The 22,789-nt window shown below is 48.7% G+C and overlaps 2 protein-coding genes across 24 annotated transcripts in view; one reads left to right on the plus strand and one right to left on the minus strand.

The window, feature by feature from the left end:
• The window catches only part of Mob2 (MOB kinase activator 2), a 56,697-nt gene extending 43,481 nt beyond the window's left edge, over positions 1 to 13,216 (plus strand). For 5 of the 7 annotated variants that reach the window (XM_032891394.1, XM_032891398.1, XM_032891399.1 and 2 more), the window contains exons 2-5: positions 5,127 to 5,287; positions 5,461 to 5,554; positions 11,378 to 11,502; positions 12,165 to 13,216. In XM_032891394.1, coding sequence (XP_032747285.1) covers positions 5,127 to 5,287; positions 5,461 to 5,554; positions 11,378 to 11,502; positions 12,165 to 12,475 — 691 coding nt within the window. In that variant the 3' untranslated portion in view covers positions 12,476 to 13,216. The remainder of the gene's footprint in view (positions 1 to 5,126; positions 5,288 to 5,460; positions 5,555 to 11,377; positions 11,503 to 12,164) is intronic. The other 2 variants (XM_032891400.1, XM_032891397.1) reach the window with 2 other exon arrangements.
• Positions 13,217 to 17,653: 4,437 nt separating this feature from the next.
• The window catches only part of Brsk2 (BR serine/threonine kinase 2), a 52,719-nt gene continuing 47,583 nt past the window's right edge, over positions 17,654 to 22,789 (minus strand). For 4 of the 17 annotated variants that reach the window (XM_032891416.1, XM_032891413.1, XM_032891414.1 and 1 more), the window contains one exon: positions 17,654 to 19,431. In XM_032891416.1, coding sequence (XP_032747307.1) covers positions 19,412 to 19,431 — 20 coding nt within the window. In that variant the 3' untranslated portion in view covers positions 17,654 to 19,411. Of the gene's footprint in view, positions 19,892 to 21,018; positions 21,067 to 22,789 lie in introns of all 17 variants that reach the window. The other 13 variants (XR_004386788.1, XM_032891411.1, XM_032891415.1 and 10 more) reach the window with 7 other exon arrangements.

Genomic DNA, 22,789 nt, shown 5'->3' on the forward strand with positions numbered 1-22,789 from the left:
ACTCCCTTTAGTTTGCAGGTGAACATCCCAAGCCACAGAGCATGGAAACGACTTGACAGCTTGGCCCTCACCAGCATAGTCTTAGTTTCTAAGATAGGATACACAGAAGACAGAAGGTAGTTGATAGTTTCAAGGAAAACCTACCCTTTGAGGACACTACAGGCCTGGTCCAGCGTTCGAGAGATGGGTCTCTTCTTTCTGACTGAATGGTGATGAACTTAGCACACATCAGTAGTAGAAGACAAGGATTCAGAGAAGTGCTGAGGACAAGGAGTGTATGTGTCCCAAAGTCATTGGCAGAGCCCCTCCTGGAGCTTGTCCACAACTCCCAGAGAGGCTGAAGTCTACTCTGCTGGGCCAAAAGGACTCAAGCTCATGCTGGGGCCTTAAAGTGCTCTCTTTCTATGTGGTACACCCACACCTGCCCTAACAGATTTCCATGCTGTTTCCCTTAGAGCCTGTGCTGTGCCAGGAGCCTAAAGGCTGGGTTGTACCCTACACTGTCTTCTGCCTGGTTTTGGCTGCTTTTGGCCCTGCCCTAGAGGCCAAGCACACATCGCCTTTTAAGGCTAAGCTCTGCCACGAGAAGCCAAAAGGAAAACATTTCCCTGGCATTCAGAGAACATTCTTCTTTCCTCTTTCTCTTAAATAAACCACCAGCAACCTTTTAAAGCACAAGAAAGGAAAAAATAGGTCACAGTCAGAAAGACCTTTCACCCTACCCCCATGTAGCCTCTTGGGGCTGTGGAACACAGAATTCAGGGCCAAGCCAAGCTGCCTCCTAATGCCATGCATGGTAGCTGGCCTAATTGCCTGTGTTCTCAGGACAGAAAGACAGGTATCTAGCTGGTACCCTGGCCTGAAGGCCTACCTACATTTATCTTCATCTGGACAGGGGGCTAACTGGAGAGGGCCTGGTGAGAATCTGAGCCAAGGCTGCCTCCTGCACCACTGCTTGCATCCTCCTGATTGAAGGATTCCAAGACCCATATGTCATTCCTTTAATACACTGTTCTTCCCTGCTGGGTGGTCTAGCTGCTCCTCACTCCTGTGAAGCAGGTGGGCACAAGGAGACTGCTTCTGGGTCACAGGACCCCTCTGTTGGATCTGCTCCTCTTCTTACTTCCCTGGTCTGTTGTAGGCTCTGGACAGCAGGTGCTCCTTGGAATTGGTTGCCTTACTAGAGAAGGCCATACTGTGTTTCTTTCCTTGGACCTCCAACTGTCAGCACCTCCCATAGAATGCCATATTAAGAGTTTCTGATAAAAACAAAACAAAAAACCCAACCTTTTCTGGTCACAAGGCTTCATACCAGTATCAATTTACCTCATATTTTTAAAAGTCAGAAGAATTAATTTGATTACGTGAAGACAAGACTCAGCTTTGCTATGGGAACATTCATTGTGCTTCTCAGACTTATCACCCAGTACTCTGATCCTGAAGCCTGACCATGTCAGATCTGTGGGTGCTAGTAGTTCAGAGATTGGTAGAGACTCATTTGTTTCTAGCGTTGTGTGCTCAATGCCTAGAAGGGCCTGTTATCCAGTGTGCTAGTCTGACATGGCCAGCCAGGAGCATCTGTAAACTACTTCATTTGACTATCTCAAGGAGCTCACCAGGGAGACTTCAGGTCAACAAGTCTTTCTAATCACTCACAGACTTAGTTCATGACAGAAACTTGAGCAGAGCCATCTGTTCTGGTAGACAAGCATAACTCAGGCCAGGTAATCACTGACAGTCGGGCTCTGTAGGTCTCCTTTCATAAGGGTCACATCCCATCTCAGTGCCTGCCTAGAAGTTTGTTCACCAAGAGCCGAAGGCTCAGTGCTGCCGCCAGTGTTTGAGTAACTGAACAGGAGGAATTGAGCATGTGTGAGACTGGGGTGTGCTGCTTCATAAGTTTAGGATCTCTATTCAAGTGAAAACAATACATTTTAAAGACATATATTTGTTGTTTAAAATAGGGTTAATAAGCTCACTTTCTGTTATCAGAGCAACATAATTTTATTTAAAAAAAACTTTTCAAAACAAGGTAGAAATTTAACAAAGAGTCTTGTGCAGTTTGGAATGTGAGGAGGCTGGGTTCTCTTATTGCCTCTGCCTTTACATGGGAACTAGTAGGGGGAGTCTCAGTGCTAGGCAGAGCCTTAACCCTGGGGGTTGTTTTCTCTTGCATTCACTCCACGAAGGGTGACAGGGCTGGGAGACCTCTTTGGGTTAGCAACCTGGTACCTCCCATGGGTGCTCCTTCCTCTGAAGCTTTGATGGTAGCTGTGCACCTTTCTGAACTGGCCTGCCTGGAAGGAAGAACCTTGGTGTGTGTGGCCCATGGGGCCTCTGCTCAGGAATGTCCTTATACAAGTGTTGCAGCTCTGAGGGGAAAGGTATCCTAGCAGGTGGGAGCCAAGGAATACCACAAAACCACACCACAAACAACAAACCTCACACAAGAGATTTATTGGGAAAGACACAGGAGGGCGGCTGCATCTGCTCAAATGAGAAGCAAAAAACAGCAGGAGGTAGTGGTTCTTAACCTGTGGGTTGTAACCGCAGGGGTTACGTATCAGATATTTACATTACAATTCATAACAGCAAAATTATAGTTTATGAAGTAATAGTTATAACGTAGCAATGAAATAATTTTAAGGTTGGGGGATTACCATAACACGAGGAACTCTATTAAAGGGTTACAGCATTAGAAGGGTAAGAGCCACCCATACAAGTTTTTTTGGAGGTGGAGCTCTCCAGGGTAGGGATTTCCAGGGTGAGTTGGTGAGATTTCATGTCCTGAACTTAGGGGGATTGGTAGAATTTTAAGCCCTGAGCTTGGCCATGTGTCTCTAGGGGCTGGTCAGGCCATTATGGCCATTAGAGTGTTCTGTGAACAGAGCCTGTCAGTTGGAGATTCTCAGGGATGGGGCCTGACCACTTGAGTCCCTTTAGAGGTTTACATTTTCCCTTTCTTTGTTCACTGTTGCTAAACAATCAGGGGTCAAGAAAGAAGCAATGTTGCTCTGTGTATTTACAGGTTGTTATCAATGTTCTTAAGGGATGGATGGTACCGTAGGGCTTTGTATGTTTAAGTGGGCAATTATATCTTATCAATTGGATCTTAAAAAAAGAAAGAAAGGAGCAGTGTAATCATTAGACTACTCTCTGTTGAATGGGGTCATTGAAATCTTTGGGGCAAGTTTGATCTTCAATGTCAAGGTATAAATCAGGAGTTGCAGGCCTCTGGCTTCCTAGCTAGGGACCAGTAACCCTGTAATAGCAACTGATTAAAAGTCTGGTTAGAAATCTTGGATCCGTTGTTAAAGAAATCTAGACAAGAAGTTTATGAGGCAGGTTGTGACAATAGTGTTAAGAAAAGGAGCTAGGGTAAGAAGGGTAGTATTTAATTCCTTACTGAACCATCAATGATCCACTGGCCAGAGGCATGGAGCTGTTTCTTATGTTTTAGAGACCTGTCTGCAGTTGTTAGATCTGATTGTTTTTATTCTACCCAACTGATTGACATAAAAGCAACATTCCTTTCTGGGGAAAAGACAAAAACCACCTCTCTCTGCTGTTAGTAAATCTGATCCTCACTAATCTTATAGCAATTACAATGTGAGCCACCTGGTCAAGATCCTGACGAACTTGAGGAAAACTGATGGTAAATAGCTAGAGAAGTAGTCCTACTACTCCAGTGGCAGCACCAGGGGTTATGCCCAGGACTGCAGGAAAGCACTCCTGTGATGGGAACTGGCAAGGGTTCTTCACTGGGTCCCATTCCTAGTTTTAGAAAAAGGAACACCAGGGCACAAGTCCAAGACCAGCCAGTGGATAGGCAGCAGTAACCTTGAATGCTTGCAGAGAATTGATTGAGGCATTGTAAGTGTTTGTACGTAGCAGCTGGATGGTAGTACTGGGGGGTAAGATCTTTTTGTAGTCTGCAGAATCCAGTGTGCCCCCAAAGCATGTTTCTGAGGAGTTAAAGGAGTTTGTGATGTGGGAGAGATAAGGGTGGTGGTGATACTTGGTTTAGAGCAATTAATGAGCAGCCAGGTAAAAAGAGTTTTAATAAGCCAATGGATGAGGCCACAAATGGTGGTCATAAGTTTGACTCTGGAAGGACACACAACCAACATTCTTCAGAGCAGTCAGGCAGAACCTTATTTAATAGCTGATGTGTGGAGGTTAAGGTCTAAAACAAGATGATGTGACAGGGAGGTGAGAATAATATCATCTAAAACAGGTGATATGAGCATGTTAGAACCTTTGAGGAGCTGCGGACCACTTCTGCCATGTCTATGCTCAAGGGTTGAGAGAGTGGAATGTGTTCTGTCTGTACTATGACCGTGCCTGATTGGCAGCTGTGATACATGCTATAGTAAAGTCAACCAATGGCCCCCGTCTGCCCTCTGGGGTGCCATGGGTCCTTACTTAGGATATAAAGACCCGTCATTCTGCATAAAAGGCAGAACACCTTCCTGGAATATGCATCATGTCTCTTACAAAACTAATACGTCTCTGGCCGACATTGACAGTAATCTCTAGTTTGATCATAAAGAAAGTAAACATAGGAGACAGATGTTTTAGAAATCAATGTTTTAGACGTTACAGGGATAAGTAGCTCTTTTTGGCAACATGCTGGTAAGCAGTTTCCAGACCCCACCACATGAGTGATCTGGTTAAATCATTGAATCTAGGTTTCCTGAACCTTTGAAGTCTCAGTATGGCAATAGCTTGGAGGGAGAAGATAGAAATCTGAATATTTTTTATTACCTTAACTTCCTTTCTTAGATCTTCAGAACTTTAAGCTTTCACATCCTCAGAACTTTTACTTAAGCTTTTTGAAAGAAGTTTATGTTTCAGGCATCAGGTGCTGCCCCCTGCTGTCACACATGTGTTGCAGCCCAGGTCCACAGTGCTATCCACCAGGATTTCTATAGGTTCATGACCATTTGGATTGGCCTATGGTATCATAGCCACCCAATTACCCAGAGAAGTCTGGCCTTTGGTAACCTCGCTCCTTGCCTGCATCTGACTTAATTAGCCCAATGTTCAAAAATCCTTCCCCAGAACCCTGTGGTTTGGGCCCAGGTGGGACATGTAATGACCATGCCATCCTTCTTTCTTGGCAGGAAGTCTAAAGCAAAGCCAAACGGCAAGAAACCTGCTGCAGAGGAGAAGAAGGTGTACCTGGAGCCAGAGCACACCAAGTCCAGGATCACTGACTTTGAATTCAAGGAGCTGGTAGTGCTGCCCCGGGAGATCGACCTCAACGAGTGGCTGGCCAGCAACAGTGCGTGCGGGTGGGGAGGCGGGTACAGCAGCTGCAGGGCAGGGAGCCTCCCCCATCTCCAAGTACCCCCAGAGCAGTAGTCAATGGACAGGCTGAACTCAGGTAAACCCACTGCCTGTCACACCAACTGGAGCAGAGGAGTTTACTCACCAGGCCCTTTGCTTCTCTTCCAGCAACAACATTTTTTCACCACATCAACCTGCAGTATAGCACAATCTCAGAATTTTGCACAGGAGAGACGTGTCAGACAATGGCCGTGTGCAACACGTGAGTAGCAGCCTGGCCATAGCACGCACCTATTGGGAATGTGGGATGGGCTGTGGTTGACCTTGCTGTCTGGGCTACTAGCTTCTCAGACTACATTCTTACCTGGATTCCCTGAATAATCTCAGGCTAGGCAGAGTCTTTGTGTACCTGAGAGGGCAGGTGTCCAGCATGAGTGTCTGCTGGGTGGCATCAGAAGCCAAAGGCAGCCCATGCTTACATGGTCTCTGAGCCTGAAGAGTACCTAGTGTCCTAAGGAGCTGCAGGGCCAACTAAGCAGGTTCATTCTACTAGTAGAGGTGTCTTATTGACACTTTCTGAACAGGTCTAGTCTAGTGCTGACAATTCTCTTCTGATATATTATGTCTACATTCAGTGCTGTAGTATGTAGATATCTGCAGGGGCTCCAAGGACTCTCACTGCCATTGAGTGGCACATGTTTGCCAGAAGCTCCAGGTTGATGGTAGGAATGACTATTCTGGTGCAGGCAGAAGGCTGGATGTGGCCAAGGAGATGGAAGATCTTCCGTGATGGCTTCTTGTCATCGAGATGCTATAGGCACATGGAAAAGTGTGAGTGTGTGTAGTATAGTGTACACTCAAGCAGTCCTCCGTGTAGGTGCAGCTCTCCCGAGACCAAAAAAGGCTCTACTGTAAGTCCGCATACAGCAGGTGACAGGAATCTCTGCCTCAGCTATCTGGATATGCTCATATAGCTGTAGTGGCCACAGCTCAGTTTCTGGTGATATAGGGGGAACAGAGTGCTGGCTCTGTTCCTCCAGGAGGGTCAGGTATCACCTAAGCATTTCCAGAGAAAGTGAATAGGCTTTGGGGAACAAGCTTGGTATGTAGGACAGAGGTTGTGGCCCCTGGAGGAACCATGACAGATTTTGAAGTGGCATTTGAGAGTGTGTGTACAGTCTAAACAGTGTCAAATGTCCCCTCCCTGGCTTCTCCCGTGTGCCTTTCAGTGCTGACTTTGTTTGAGAGAAGCTTTCTCAAGAGCATAGAAGCTAGTGTTCTACAGACCTGTATATGGTGTGTACTAGCGAGCCTGGGCATCTAAGCCTTTTGCTCACCTTGTGGTATCACTTAATAATTCCTACTATAATACCCTTGCAGGAATCATGTGAGACCAAGAGATTTTGGAAACTCAAAAGTAGTTTAAAAGGATAAAGGGGGTTAGTCAGAAATCCACAGAACTCCTTACTGTGCACAGCCCTGGAGGTTTGCCTAGGCTAGGTCTCATTTCCATCTTTATAGCACCTGCAGGATAACCTTAAAGCCAGCATTGGGAACCAGAGGACCAAGACCTATTTAGAAACATATCCAAAGAGGTCCCTCAGAGACATCCCTTTACATTGGCAGAGCTGAGCGAAGCCTTAAGAACTGGTCTGTGAAGTAGCACAGATGGCAAGCATAGTAAGGCCCCATGGCATCCAGGGCAGAGCTGTGGGCCTTGGGGAAGCACCTCCATGTCTCGGGTGCTTCAGGGAAAAAGTATTACTCCACATTCCACATCCAGTGGCCATGTCCTTCAGGAACACAATTGAATGGACCACTGCAAGCTATCTGCCTGCTGTAGGAGAGTTCCAGCCATTTTTCCAGCTGTGTGACAGCACATAGGAAGAGTCACAGCAACATGAGAAGCACAGGCTCTTCTTTGCAGCTCTCAGAAGTAGTTTGAAAGTGAAACGGACTGTGGTCTAACATATTCTCAGGGTTCAGAGAAGGGACATGTGAGCCATGGTGGTGAGACGGGAGAGGTGCCTACTTCTTGTTGGTGACTAGCTTTCCCCAGCTGATGCCAAACTCAGAGCAAAATCTTGAGCGTGAAAAGCCAAATATGTACTTTGAAATTCTTTATGCAACTTCAAAAAATGACACAAAAAACATAGAGTCAGAACCATAATGGGCAAACTGAAAAGGAATAGTTAAAAGAGGTGGAGAGGAGATAGCCCAAATATAGCAAGAGCATAGAAGTATAAAGATTAAAAAACAGAACAGGCAGAAAACCAACAATGGTGATGTAAATCCAGCAGTGACTGCCACAGTGTGAACATGAGAGTTTCCAAGAGATTTTTATGAAAATATTCTTGTAGAACTAAATCTGAGCTTCCCTGTGAGAACACACTCGCTGTTGTCTGTCTGGACTGCCGTAACTAAATGCCTGTGATGGAGGCTCCTGGGCAGCACTGGCGTATTCCTCATGGACTGTACGTTCAGGTCCAGGTTTGCAGTCTGAGAAGAGCTCATTGGTTCATTTCAGCAGCTCCTTTTGAAAAGCATGAGTACTGGTCATGGAGCCCTGCCATTGTGGCTTGGTCACCTCCAGAAGCCTGCTTACCAATAATGTGACCTTATAAGGGTTCATTTTAGGGTTTGAGGGACTTAGATACACCAAAGTGTTCGTTTTGATTGATTGGTTAGTTGACTGATGATTTATGCTGAAGTTCAGAGTCTTATGCATGCTAGCGTGTGCTTTGCTACCAAGCCACATGGCCTGCTCTGTTGAAAGTTTTGTAAGAGACAGGATTCTGCCATGTTGTTTAAGCTGACCTAGAGCTGGCACCCTCCTGTCTTTATCTGCCAAGTAGCTGAGATCACAGGTTACCCCACCTTCCTGCACCTGGCTCATGGTGGCACTTTAAATGCTGTAAACTGGGAGAGTTAAGAGTAGACTATGACAAACCTAGCAAACACTACCAAGTGAGAGCTGAAGTAGCTGTGTTCATAGTAACAGAGACTCAACATCAGCCAGGTTGCAGAAGGAAGTTGTGAATTGGGAAAGGATGTTGATCAGGCCAGTGATGTTCCTCAGTGCTGTGTGCCAGATGGCAGAGGTTCACAAAGCAAACCACAGCTGCAAGGGGAAGAGGCTGAGGTGCCAGTTAAGGACATTCTGTCCCAGCAGCAAAATGAACCTTAGCTTCAACTTCACAAGGAATGCTCACCAAACAAGATGCTGTCCCAGCTCCCAGAAGAGCCCTTAACCTTTAAAGAGTTGAAGTCACATTAAGTAAGTTATTTGATTATTGTGGACTTATACGGGGAATCAGTATCAGAGATATAACAGACAAATTTCCAAACACTTTGGAGCCAGCACATTCCTAAGTAATCCATAGGTCAGGGAAAAACAATCTCAAGGGCACTAAGAAGCTAGTTGAACTAAACAGAAGTAGAAACGGAAAGTTTCAAAGTTTGTGAGATACAGCCAAGTGTGGTAGTTGGTAGTTCACATCTGTAATCCCAGCATTTGGGAAGTTGAGGCAAGAGAATCGCTGTGAGTTTGAGGCCAGTCCTGGCTGCAGAGAAGACCTGTCTAAGAAAATGGGAGTTGGAGGGAAAGAAAGAGAAAAGTTTGTGGGCTGTAGCTACAGCAAGGTAGTGAGAACAGTTTACAATACCAAGTGCACATTTTAGACAGACCTCAGAGAGAAGAGTAAAACCAACCTAAGTAGACATAAGAAAGGAAATCATAAAACAAGAGCAGAAGTCACTCAAGTTGAGTTCTAGAAATTGTATGGGAAATATGTGCTTGCTTGGAAAGAACAACAGAGCTAACAAGCCTTAGCAAGAGACACAAAAATGAGACAAAAGGTAGGAATTATGAACATAAGAAGTACACCAGTTCCTTATGAATCTAACAGATGTTACAGAGGTAGTTAGGAAACTGCAGGATCCTCTCCAAATGTTACACAGCCAGCATGAAATCAACTGTTCTTTGGAGAAGAAAACTTGAAGGCTCATCCAGTTCAGTAAGACAAGGGAGAGGGAGGAAAAGTCCTTATCAGAAAAGAAAAACCTCAGCTATCCCTCTGCAGAGAGAACAACTATGAATGCTGAAGGAATCTAGCAACAAATAAATTCTGCAAAATGAGCACACAGAAGCAATCAAAGGTTTGTGTGATTGAAAACCTAACTAATAAACCAGAACCATTTACAATAGCTCTAGAGGCAACCAAATATTTAGTTATAAACAGCATTCACATGGCTGTTTCACAGACATCCAGGATGGAGAGTCAAAGACAGCACACAAACAGCCACACTCTGTTCATGGATTGGAAGATAACAGCTTAACGTAAAAATCTACAGAGTGTATCTGTGGTTTAGAATGTTCTCAGTTAAAAACTCTATCAGAGCTATTAGCTACTAGACTACTGTGTTTTGGAATTTACATTGAACGGGCAGCAGGAGTAACCACAACAACAGTACATCTGGAGGAGGCCCATGGTTTGAAGATGAACTGTTAAACATAGTGACAAGAAGTGTGGTGTTGGCCAAATGTGAGACAGAAGTTAGTGGGTCAGAGCAGAGTCCAGAAGGAAACCCAGAAGCATAGTCCTTTGATTTCTGATGAAGTGGCTAGTGAAACAGTGTAGAAAGGATGGTTTGGTTTTGTTTCCCAACAACTGCTTCTGTGAAATACAGTATTACACAGAGGAAAGGAAAAGTACCTCAACTTTAAGGCTCGCACCTGATGCAAAGTGGGAAAATAAAACAGCTTTAGAGGGCAGGAGGAGATCTTTGTGATCTGGTATTAGGCTGGTGGACATTACACCTAAAGAGTGGCCCTCTTTAGTGAGCAGAACTCAGCCAACTGGACTTTATGATTCAGAGTTGCTCTAAGAGAGATAACGGAGATGAAAGAACAAACACAAACTATGTGGAAACATCTGGGAGGCACCTGTTGCACAAGAACTAGTATCCAGGACATACAGAGAACTCTTAGAGCAGCAGCATGCAAGCAGTGGCCTGACCAACAAGAACGGGGAAGGACCAGTTGCTGCAGTGACAGTGTGGCCGTGAGACACTATAAAGATAATACCAGGGTTTAAAAGAAACACAAATGAAGCCCACATTGGTACTGCAGAATACTCGATGCTGGGGAGCACATGTCATGCTGGTGAAATACAGGTGGCACAGCATATGTGATAACTTTGACCCGTTCTTATGAAATGATGCACAGACCTGCTGTGACCATAATCCTGTCCTCGGCTTTGCTTTAGAGTCATGAAAGCTTGTATTTAACATAAAACTGCCCCCTCCCATGGAGACAAATGTAACAATATGGCCCATAATTGTCCCCACTTGCAAAGAATCACAGTCAGCAGGAGCTTGGGGAGCATGCTATGCCTGAGTCTAGAACGCCTACGTGGTGTGACATCTCCACTGCAGTGCCAGAGGTTTGTGAGAAACTCCTGTGATCGCTTTATCCAAGATCTCCCAAGGAGATGCCCGAGGCAGTAGCAGGCAGTGGCATCAAGGGCAGCACTAGCTCCTTTGACAGAACCCAGAGTGACTGTGATAGTGCACATGGTTAAGACCCAGGAGCACTGTACATCTAGTATCTCCCCAGCCCTGATGCTGGTCTTCAAGAACTGACTACCTCGTGCATAGGCTGAAGAGTCTGGGGTGTGCCTCTAGGGGTCAAGTCACTTGACTGCAGGCATCTACTATTCCCCATGGGGAGACTGGTTTTTAATTCTGGGAAGAGGACACTGCCAAGGTTCTAGGCTCTGACCAGTCGCAGGCTATCTCCTAGACAGATAACCTGTATCCAATTAATTATAAAAGGTATAGATTTATTTAAAAGAAATAAAATCTGCAGAAGTAGGCAAAACGAATGTGTCACATTGGGCTACGTGTACATGAGGCCCTTGCTCTCCTCAGATGCTGTTCTGGGCACTTTGTCCCATTGGAACAGTTGTATATAGCTCACCACACCCACTGCTGCTGCCTTTGAGTTTGTGCTGTATGTGTGGGAGCCTACAGGGGCGGGTATTTGGCAGGGTTGACACCCTGACCAAAGTCTCTGTCCCTACAGACAATACTACTGGTATGACGAGCGGGGGAAGAAGGTCAAGTGCACCGCCCCCCAGTATGTTGACTTTGTCATGAGCTCTGTGCAGAAGCTGGTAACTGATGAAGATGTGTTCCCCACAAAATACGGTATGTCTTTTGCAGCTTGCACGCAACTTCTTATGCAAAGCCAGCAAGTTCTTCAGCACTGGACTAGAGAGTTTCTGGGGTGTGATTGCAAGTGGGGTCTAGAAGGGCTACAGTTTGATGATTCTAGCTCCTGCTTGGCACAGGGGACCTGGGCTAAGGAGGAAGGAAGGTTCCCAGGCAGAGTTCAACCCAGCTGGGGACAATGCCCACCTATACTCTAAGGCCCACCACTCGGCCCCCTTTGGCCCTGCTCTGCACTATGAGGCCATCACAGTCCATCTTCCTGGGGCTGGTATTTCCAGACCTATCAAAGTCCTAATGGGGGCTAAAATCTCACCCTGAACAGTAAAGGGGCCAGCACTGGTTTACAGGGATTCCCATGTACTCGTTACTGCTCCCTTACCTGGTCTACAGATACCCTGGGTGTCTGCTGGAGGAAGCACATGGAGCCTGAGTGCCCACTACATATTCTTTGCTGTGCAGGCGACCAGCATGGCTCAGCCAGCACCTGTTACTCTGGGCAGATGCCACTCTGGGGGACAGGTTGCTGGGAACTCTGTGGAGGAGTGGTAGCAATTGCAAGCTCTTGAGGCCCATCCAGAGAAGCCTAGTTGTAGGAGCCTGGCCTCCTTGCAGGTCTGTGACATGTGGCCTCCCCCTAGGCAGAGAATTCCCCAGCTCCTTCGAGTCTTTGGTGAAGAAGATCTGCAAGTATCTGTTTCACGTGTTGGGCCACATCTACTGGGCCCACTTCAAGGAGACCCTGGCCCTTGAGCTGCATGGACACTTGAACACACTGTACGTGCATTTCATCCTCTTTGCCAGAGAGTTCAACCTGCTTGACCCCAAAGAAACCGCTGTCATGGACGACCTCACTGAGGTGCTGTGCAGCAGCCCGGGTAACAGTGGTGCCACTGGGGATGGGGCCAGCAGTGGAGCTTCCGGAGCACAGAACCACGTGAAGGAGAGATGAGTCTCCAGGGCCAGATGGGTGCACATGTGCAAAAAGACAACTGTGTGTCTGTGTGTGCGCACACATGCCCGGGCGTGCTGGTGGCAAGGTCTGAGGGCCCCGGGCTGCTCAGAGTGTGGGCTCCATGGATGCCGCTGGAGTCAAGGCGTGTTTCCTGACTTCCCTGTTGGATGGATGAGTGCTGTTTGTAGTGAAGAGCCTTTGGAGTCATTCATTCATTCAACAAACATTTATTGGACTGATGTTTTGATTTTTCTTCTGTGGGGCTTTCCTTTCTTGGGTCTTCCATATGGCTCTTGCCCTCCCCTCCCCTGCGGGGTGGGGGGTGTAGCTCTGTGGCTTTGAAAGGAGCACCTTGTGAGAGGTGTCTCCCCCTTATGGGGCTTGCCCTGCAGATCTGGAGTTCTGCTGTGCTTTGGGGATGGGCTTTTTACAGAGGCCTGCCCTGCAGCTTTTGTCCCTAGCCCTCACCTGGATCTTGGCTCAGAGTCCCTGGGGTAGAGAGGCCTGCCTGGGATGACCCAGGAAGGCCCACACCTGCTGCTTGCTCCTATTACCCCTTCTTGCTGCCTCCTCAGTGCCCAAGGAGGCCCCATTTGTGTGTAGGGGCCAGGGCAGCCCAGGACCTGGCTGCGGCCCCATGTGGAGACAGGGCTGTCAGTGAAAGGCAGAATCTGCTTTAGTTCATCTGTTCAGACATAATAAACAGAATTCTCTCAGGTCAGAGCCTGTGTCCTCTCAGCCTGCTGTTTCATATTGTTCCGAGCCTTCCCTGAGGTTCCTTGCTAGGGGAGGGTGCAAGCACCTTAACCTTATCCTTGAGTGAAGATGGAGGTCTTCAGACCTGTAGAATTGGCTTAACATTGGGAGCCTAGGAACAGGCAACCTGCTGCCTAGACGGGAATGGGGTCTAAGCCCAAGCCTAGAGCTGGCCTGTGCCCAAGTAGGGGAAGAATGGAGTCAGACATTGTTATGGCTTGGTTTTCACACACAGCAAACTCAAATCTTTGGATTCTGGCAACCTGCTTGCTATGCCTACCAACTGGCACCAACAGCTCTGGGATGCTTAGTGCCCCCTGATAGGTTTCCTTTAAATTGTGGGACCCTCCCAGGGTTTGGGGTTTTCTTGGCCTTTTGGCTTAGCCTCTGCAATGCATTTGTGGATACTCCCCCACCCCCTTTTTAACTTATTGTACCATCAGATGCCCCTGGGAGGCTGAACTTGGGCCAGGAGGCTCTTCTTTTAACACCTGGACCAATCTCAGAGGCCATTTGTCCCTCTCTAATTTAACAGAAAATTCTAGGGTACATGGAGTTTTCTTAGCCTACATGGTCCTACTACTCCTCCATAGTCCTTCTGAAACTGAGGCAGGAAGATTGTGAGTTTGAGGCCAGCCTAGGGCTACTTAGAGAGCTCTTGTCAAACAAACAAACAAAAAACCTCCCTGTACCAACTCTAAGCTTTTTGTCTCAGTTCCTGGGAATGGAACCCACCAGACTGCCTGTGCCTTTTCCCACATCTCTTGTCTCAGCATAGACTCCTTAAGTAGAAGCCACAGGATGCCCATGGAACTGTATGTCTGGGACTGCTATAGGAGCCTGTGGTGGGACCTCAGCTGGCTAGAGGTGCCACTGTGGAGTCCTGGGGTTGAGGGATGGCAGGAAGTGACAGATATCTAGCAAAGGGACAGTTTGGCTCAGTGATACTGCCTTCTCAGCTCCCACGGACAGGGAGCTGGATTCTAGGCAGAACCCCTCAGGGAACAGCTACCATAGTCCTGATAACCTATTGGAGGGGAGGATTCCAAGTACAGAGGCTATGGCTAGCTTCTGGGAAGATGAGTTTCTAGCTGTGTGGAGCCTGAGACAGTCTAAGTGAAGTGGTATGTCTCTAACTCTCCTTGGTGGTCAGAGGGGCTGCTGCCACCATATCTGGTATGTTTGGTCTCACAGAAAGGAGTGGTAGGACCTCTGAGCACATGGTGATGTCAGAACATTAGAAAGCCATCCATAAAGGGGTAGATATCTAGTTAGGGCTGTATGCTGGGGCCCAGCTTCTATGCATCAAGGTATACATATGGCAGTTGTGCAAGCTCTCCACCACGTGGAAGGCTCCTTACAGCTTCCTTGTCCCTGCCGTGGTGGTCTTGTCTGTACATGGAGTAGGCCTGTGAAGAGCTATAGACCATCAGGGAGCTAATACTTAATGACTTTTAGCTCTTAGGCTATGTGAATGACCAAGTTTTGCTGTCAGGAAATGCTCCAGAGATAGAGACCAGATGAAACTATGAGTCCTTTGGATCTCAGCAAGGCAGAAAGGTTAGCCTGGACTGTTCAGCAGTTGCTGACACCTTATGTCAGCTCTCTAGCTCAAAGATTAGAGTAGAGCACACATCATGTATCAAGGACTTGTAGACAAGGCTTTTGTCCTAGGGATTGAATCCTATGAGAGACACAGGAGTCGGATAAGGCTCTGGAGAACAGTGCATCTCATTAGAAGCCCTGAGGTGAGAAGATACAAAAATCTATTGAGCCAGGGAGGTTTCAGGTGGAAAGCTAACTAGAGCAGTAGGGAATGCTAACTTTTTCTACAAACAGGGCTAGATCCTTGAGCTATAGAGGATGCCTGCTGCTGGCTTCCTGTTTGTCCTACAGCTGGAAGCAAATGACCTTGTCTGGCTCGTCAGCCTATCAGTGTAGAAAGAGTCCTAGGATGGATCACGCCTAACACCCTCCTTTGACTTGTAGAATGCAATTTGAGGCTTCTGAGCTAACAAGGTGAGATATGGGGCCTGACTTTGTACTATGCTATGTTGAGACTTTGGGATGTGATGAGTATTTTACATATGGGATGGAAGTTTTAAGTGGGGTCCATGGGCAGACTGAGAGAGAATAATGCCTCTCACATCATACATGCCCAGGTCCTTACCCTGGGAACCTGTTAGTGTAATTTAGCACTGACAGGACATAAGTTACAGGTGGAATGGAGGTTATACTAGCTGATGTGGACATGGCGGTGACAGTGTCCCTAACAGTGGGAGGGGCAGTAGCCAGTAGAGCTAGAAACAACACAGTGACTCAATCTGGAGCTTCTGTTTGGAAGGCAGAGGTGAGGCTATGAGCAAAGGGATAGATGGGCTCAGGAACTTCAGCAGCTCCAGGATGGCCTCCCCAAGTAGGAACACTCCGCCCTCATCTTTCTGAAGGCTCCACACCCTTGGTGACCACAACTATCCTCTGCTTTTTTTTTTTTTAAACTAAACTTCACCAGGAGACTTGGGCTAGTGGGTAGTAGTGTCAGTGGATGGTGGGCATTGAGCCTCAGGAGAATGGGTCACTTGACAAGGAACCATCAGCCAGGCTGGCTGTCCATAGTGAGCAAGAATTAATATGTTGGTTGGGGTGTACAACAGCCAACCCTATAGCTGACCTGAAGGGTTTTGAGGCCCCACTCTCCAAGGAATTGTACCATTCTGTTCTCAGAAGGTGACATGGAGCCTAGGATGGCTCACCATGATAGAGGTTGGGGTTTTCAGCATCTCCTGAGGGTACCTGGCTGTGCCACCCAGGGTAGGAAGGCTCCATTAGAGTATCCCTCTGTTCCTGCCTATGCACTTACTACTAGGCCAATCAGGTTTAGCCCCTATCCTCTAGAGGACTTTTGTTTTTTTAGTAGTTCTCATTTTAACTACATTAGACTAATGTGCATACCACTAGGTTTAATACTCAGTGCGAACTGCATAAGGCCATGTCTGGTGCATCATTTCTTGTTTGTTTTTTATATGAATAACAGGGGCTGAGATTTCTTTGATTTATGTACAATCACGACAGCTTAATGTCAGGAGTGGGATTGTGAATGGATCCTTTCTCAGCCCTGGGGGTGCAATAGTGTGCGGGTGGGAAGCTGCAGGGTCTGAGAAGTAAGCTGGTCTCTTTAGTGCCTGCTAAGCCTGACTAAATAGCCAGTGGGCCAGCTGGGGGAAGATTGGGTGGGAGTGGGTACTGCTCAGCAAAGCAGATTCAGGACTACAGGAAGATATCTTAGCATCCTGACTCCCCAGACCCAGATAACCAGGCACCTTTGGACCAGATCCTTACCTAAACCTGTATTTCAAGCTACAGTTAACTGAAAAGCTGCAAGAGGAGCTTGGTCCCTTGTCTACGCTAAGTGCCTTCTGGGTATCCCATTTCTTGGAGGGCACAGTGGCAAAGGGTAACCCTAGCTCATTGCTTCTTGTTTTGAATGTGAGTCTGCAGAGCTACCCTGCTTAGTTCACAGCAAAGCTAGGCCAAAAAATAAAAATAAAAATAAAAAAAAAATTTAAAAAAAAAAAAAAAAAGAAAGAAAAAAAGAAAAAATGCTCTTAGGCTTCTCTGGCAAGATTGTGTGCTAGCTAGGCCTCAGCTCCAGAGCAGGGCTGCATTTGGGACCGCTCTACTCCAGAGACACATGGTTAACACAGGTGTTAGAGAGCACCTGGCTACTCCAACAGGGTAGAAGACAGTGGGCATCTATTATGCTGTGTCCCACAGTGCATGGCAGTATCCACCGTGGAGAACCACCAGCCTCCCACTGTCATGTGCTGTCTCGTAGAGGACTGCCACCAAGCAATGTGGCACCTGTGCCAAGTGCACAGCTTCACGGACTGAGCACTTTGATCTAATTCCTAAGGATTGTCCAGCCTCAGACTCTTGGGCATTCAAGACATGGTACAAGACCTGTCCTAGACTTGTCCTCCATGTAATAGCAGCGGAGAGGTGGTATAAGGCCAGGGCAGCCCTGGCTAGTCACAGGTAGTGTGGTAGGGACTCTTCTCTCAGAGAAAGTCTAAGTGCTAGGTGACTCCAAGCATATTTGGGGTGATGGAACTGCCATGAGGAAAACAGCACTGTCATTCCTATCTTATCCAGTGAAGCTCAGAGCTCTCTGCTAGTCATTGTCTCTAGATTGTTCTTTCCCTACCCACGATTCTCACTAGAAGCCCAACCCTGGTGAAAGACAGCCATGAGAAACACCCCAGCCTGATTAACTGACCCTAACACATGGATCCTTATCCAGGGGTAGATCTCTCCCCTTAGCACAGCCCAGAGGGGTACAGTTGGTGACAAGAGCCACTTCTGGACATCCTGTGCCATTTCCCATGCCCGCCCGGCCCGGACGGAAACCTTGCATCATGCGTCTTTACGGAAGGAATTTATTGTTCCAGAACTGAAGTTGCTCACAGTTATTTGACAGGGGTTACACCAGATGGGGCTTGTCCATTTTTGTGATGTCTGCGAATCCGCATGTGTCCAAAGTACAAAAGAGGAAGGCTAACGAGAGGTATTGCTTTCAGTATCCTGACACCGTAGGTATGCCCCTTCCCACTTGTACTGCGTGGCTTTGCTGTTATTACAGGTGTTTGATTTTGTTCTATGTATAGAAATCCCAGCCTGTGGTGGTTGAATGTAATAGAAGCATTAAAATCTGTACATGAGGGGAAGAGCAAAGGCATGCATGAAACCTGCCCCCAGCCCCTCCCGCTGCTACGCTGGGCGCCTTGGGCCAGCTGGGAGGGACTGGCTCAGCCAGACGGAACGGAACACAGACAAAAGCTGGAGATGAGGGAAGTGAGGTGGGCTTTGGTGGGCAGCAGGCAGTGGTGTGGGCCCCTTGCCCTTGCCACCTCCAAGAGGAACCCACTGCAGAGCACTCTGCTAACTCCATTTCTGGCTTTAATTTTTTTTAAACATTTTTATTTTAATTTAAAAAAAAAAAAAACCAACTCGAGGTACCACTGCCATCCTGTGTGTAAGTAGTAGGGTGCCAGCTCAGGGCCTTCTCCCCCTTCTCTATCAGACACCAAACCAAGATCACTCTTGGCCTGGTACAGCAGAGAAGTGCTGGGCAGTGCTTCCGGGCAGCGGGCACAGCTGGCCAGTGCAGGCTGACGCCTGTACCCTGAGCCCTCGTGTGGAACTGGAGCTGCTGCTAAGTAGTAATAAAACAACCCGGGACAGAGCTAACCACATCGTTCTTTAAATATATATATATATATATATGTATATGTGTATAGAAATAGCCAAGAGCGAGGAGCCGAAACACAAACCCTAGCTCTGCCCCAGCAGCCCCACCCGACACCCTTTTCCAAAAACAACCAAGAAAAGAAAGTTTATAAAAATATCTTGCAGGAATTCTTTTAAAGTTTACAGTAGCTTGCCAGTGCTGCATCCACTGGCTGGCTCCCCACTGTCCCCAGCCCCACAACGGCTCTGTCCTCAGAGGGAACTTGGGCTCAGGACCCACCCTGCCCAAGTCAGACAGACAGAACAGACAGACAGATGGCAGGAGGGCGCTGCTGCTACTCCCCCTTCCCTGAACAGAGAACAGAGACATAAAGAAACTCAATAAATTAAAACAGCAAATAAATAATACTGGTCTCAGCCCAGGCCCCTGGCAGCTTTGGAGCACCCAGGTCTTTTATCTCCACTTCAGCCCATGAGAACCATCACAGCTGGAGCTCTGCAGCCTGGCAAGGTGGAGCAATGGATGCAGATGAGAAGAGGTGGCCCTGGTGAGGCCAACGTGTGGAAAAGGCGAGGTGAATGGCCCAGGAGGCCTCCAAATGCGCTGTGGAGGACAATCCATTCCCACTGCTTCACCCACCATGGTCCCCTACCCTGGAAGATGGTGGACAGGTTGTCCCTGCTGAGGATCTGGTCACTGGGAATCCAGGGTGGCTGGGCTAGAAGAGGAATTCCCTGGGAGGCAGGCCCTCCTCCCTTGGGCCATGCGGAGCTGCCAGGGAACAGGCAGAGGTGGTGGACAGTGGGCTAGCCTCTCTGCCCAGCAGCAGCAGCAGCAGCAGCAGCAGGAGGAGGGTGGTCCGCAGCAGCTGCCTTCGGTCAGCCAGTGTCCACACGCAGCACAGAGGATGGCCTCGTGGAGGTGACATGTTAACTTTTCGGGATAATTCCTGGTATCAGAGCGGAAACAAGCGATGCTGTCAGAGACAGGCAGAGACAGAGACCGCAAGAGAGAAAAGAGAGCAAGCCCAGCAGCCCAGCCTGCGGGCCGCACCCTGGCCACTCTCCTTTCCTCCCAGGCTTGAGACAAGGTCTGGGCAGGCAGGTGGGGCCTGGTCCACACAGGGCGGCAGAAGGCCACAGTCAGTGCTGTGTTGTGCTGTGCTGTGCTGTGCTGGGGAGGGACTAGTGTCTAAGGCTGCTCACGGCGGGCGGCGGGCGGCCCCATCTTGGCCATGTCCTTGCCCATCGGGTACTCGGTGTCCCCTCCAGGGCCAGCGGCCGCGGAGTCACCCAGGGGGCCGTGGGCACTCCGCTTGGCGGGTGTGCTGGGGGCCTGGGCCGCCTGCCCGTTCTTCTCGTCTGAAAAAAGTTGTTTAATTACGTCAAAGAAGTTACTCAATGGGGTGCCTGGGTACACAGAACAGAAGACAAAAAGAGAGAAAAGAAAAAAAAACGGGGCAAGGGGAGAGAAGGAGAAAAGGAGAGAAAGAACAAACAAATGAACGAAGGAGCCTTGACAAGAGAAAGAAAAACCCAACGAGATGAAGTCAGATGGGATGGTAAAGCAAGGACAGGCAGGTAGCAAGCAGGGTGGGCAGGCGGCCAGTGGGGTCCCTAGTGCCAGGAGCAATGCAGTGGGAGAGGCTGTTGCTGTGGGATAGACCCTCAGATTCCATACCTCCAAAGTGGCATGGGACCTGAGGGCTGCTTCTGAGAACTGAGGCCCAGGACAGGCAGTGAGATTCCTCCCTCACCCAGTGTCACCTGAAAGTCCTGGGCCTCCCTTCCCAAGTGTCAGGGTCACATGAGCTGGCCAACCCGAGGTGTAGAAAGCAACAGAAGAAAGATCAGGCCTGAGTTGGATCCTGGGGTTGGCTGCTGCTTTATGGGTAGTGATTGCTCTTGGAAAGGGTGGCCAGAGCCAGTGAGCAACAGCATACAGGGAGACCGCTGCCCTGGCTAGCACAGACAGTTCAGCAGCAGACAGACAGGATTAATGGTGGGTGGGCAGGCAGCGAGCTGGGGACAGGCAGCCACAGCTGGATTTCTGTTCCCGGAGGGCAGAAGTAATGGGTGACCCTCCACCCTCCTGGGCCTGTGCTTACTACCCAGCTGGGCCAATTGGATATGGCCAATTCCATTCCCTTGCCTGACCTCAGTCCAAGCCCAGTGCTGCATACCTTTCCTCTTCTAACTGGCATGGTCTGTGGACACATGTCCACCTTGCCCTCCGAGGCAGTGCTACATGTAGGACCTTTATTGGCCTCAAGCACAAGGACCTTTTTCTCTGCTCTGGGAATTTAAGTCCCTCTTTTACCTAGCTTGATTGTAGAAATGGGGAACAGGAAGTGAGTGGTTAAGACTACTCTTCGCAGAAGATGGGGCCCAGGGGTGATGGGTGGTCCAATGCCTGTGCATACACAGGGGACCCAAGACAGCCCAGGGACAGTGGGATAGCACTGGTCAGGGTAGGCTGTGGGGGCACACAGTGGAGGTGGCAGGCTAGGGGCCAAGTGAGCATGAGGAATTCTTACCACATTTGGAAAGCCGCCCCGTCATCACTTCCATACAGTTAGTGGTGTCTGGAGCACAGAATGGAAAGAGGGAGGGAGAGAGTGAACAGGCTGCCCACCTGCTACCTGGGGCTAGCTGGCAACCTGTGGCCAGCAAGGCTAGGAAGGCTTGGGCAGGGTCCGAGGGCTGGATCCTGGAGTGGGCCGAGTCCAGAGGGGCTGGAGCTCATAGAGAAGAAGGGATAGGAGTAGGCAGGACCCAAGGATATTAACTGGCTGGAAAAGAGGAAGGAGCTGAGCCTGTAAAGACAGGGTGATGGTACAGACAGGCCTAGGGAAGTGTAGTGTTTGGAAGGGGCAGAACTGAGAGCTGGGGTCTAGGTCAGAAGAAGCCTATGACTACAGCTGGGTGTGAGCAAAGGTAGATAGTGGAAGGTCACCCTCCAATAGCCAAAGCCAGAAGTCTGGATTTGACCCTTTTTTCATGGTGGGGCCTGTCTTCCCTGGCCTGCATAACCTCTTTGGCATGGTTTAACAGGCCACCTATACTGTGCCTGCACCTCATTACCCACTGGCTTCCATACACCCCTGTCTCTCCCACTATGCTGGCCTGCTGGCATCAGGAGACCTGGGTGAGAAATGTCTAATAGGCCTACTCATTGGAGGGTCCCAGCCTTCTCTCCCTGAATAGGATTCCTGTCTGGATGGCCTCCAGGTCTCCTGGAGGTCTGCACTTCTGCCTACATCCAGCAGGGTCTTTGGAACCAAGCTCATTGGACAAGAGCCCAGGACACAGGGACACAATGGGATGGCATCAGGGGGACAAGCCAAAACCCAAGAATGGGTGGATATCTAACAGTCTCTCAAGGGATGACTGAGTAGAACTGATGGGTGGGTTCTGTGTATAGGCCATACCCACCATATTCCCTGTGACATCTGGGACACAGTACTGGGGCAGGGGGTATGATAGACCATCTCATAGGATAGAGCATGGAGAGCTGTCCAATATTCAGGAGTGCAGGAGGGCTGCAGTGTCTGATTGGTCACCATGAGCAGAACCCCAGCAGCATGCTAGAGACCTTGGCTTTACTTGCATTCATTGTCCTGGCCTGCCTCTGCTTGTCATTCCTTGTCCTCATTTTCCACTACTACTGCTGTGCCCCAGCCTGTTTTCCTTTTTCTAAGATGGAGGCCTAAAGCCCCAGAAAGACAAGGTTGACTGAAGTACAGTGCCTCCCAGGGGTACTTGGCCCTGCTTGCTCTCTTCCAAGAAGAGTGGGTAGCTGGATGAGCCCAGGGCTGCTGAGGACTCTAGCCCCACCTGCCAGGGGATGATGAGGCCCATGAAGAGAGCACATCTACAGGCAATGAAATGAAGATGGAATGGGATGAGGAACAGGTGGAAAGGACCTACATACACACGAGAAGTAACCCTAATAGCCCCAGCTGTGGAGATGATAAGTTGGGAATAGGGCTCAGAGAAGCTGGCCCTGAGCCACATCCCATCTCTTCTAGACTTCTCAAGTGCCTAAGCAGTCCCATACCATATACCATCAGCCTGTCCCATTGCTATATAGACTATATCCTAGCTATTACTCTGACATACGGGTCCCATGTGTGTGCCTATGCATAGGGCCAGACACACAGGTACTGCTTCCTCCCATAAATACCAGCAGCCCAGGGGCCTTTCTTGAGCACCCTACTGGAACTAGAGCCTCAGACTTAATCCTGCTTAAGGCAGAGCTCTGGTGGTCAGTGGCATTGAGGAAGGTAGTCCCAGCCCTTGTAGGGT

This window comes from Rattus rattus, chromosome 2 (assembly GCF_011064425.1).
Source record: "Rattus rattus isolate New Zealand chromosome 2, Rrattus_CSIRO_v1, whole genome shotgun sequence".
NCBI lineage: Eukaryota > Metazoa > Chordata > Mammalia > Rodentia > Muridae > Rattus > Rattus rattus.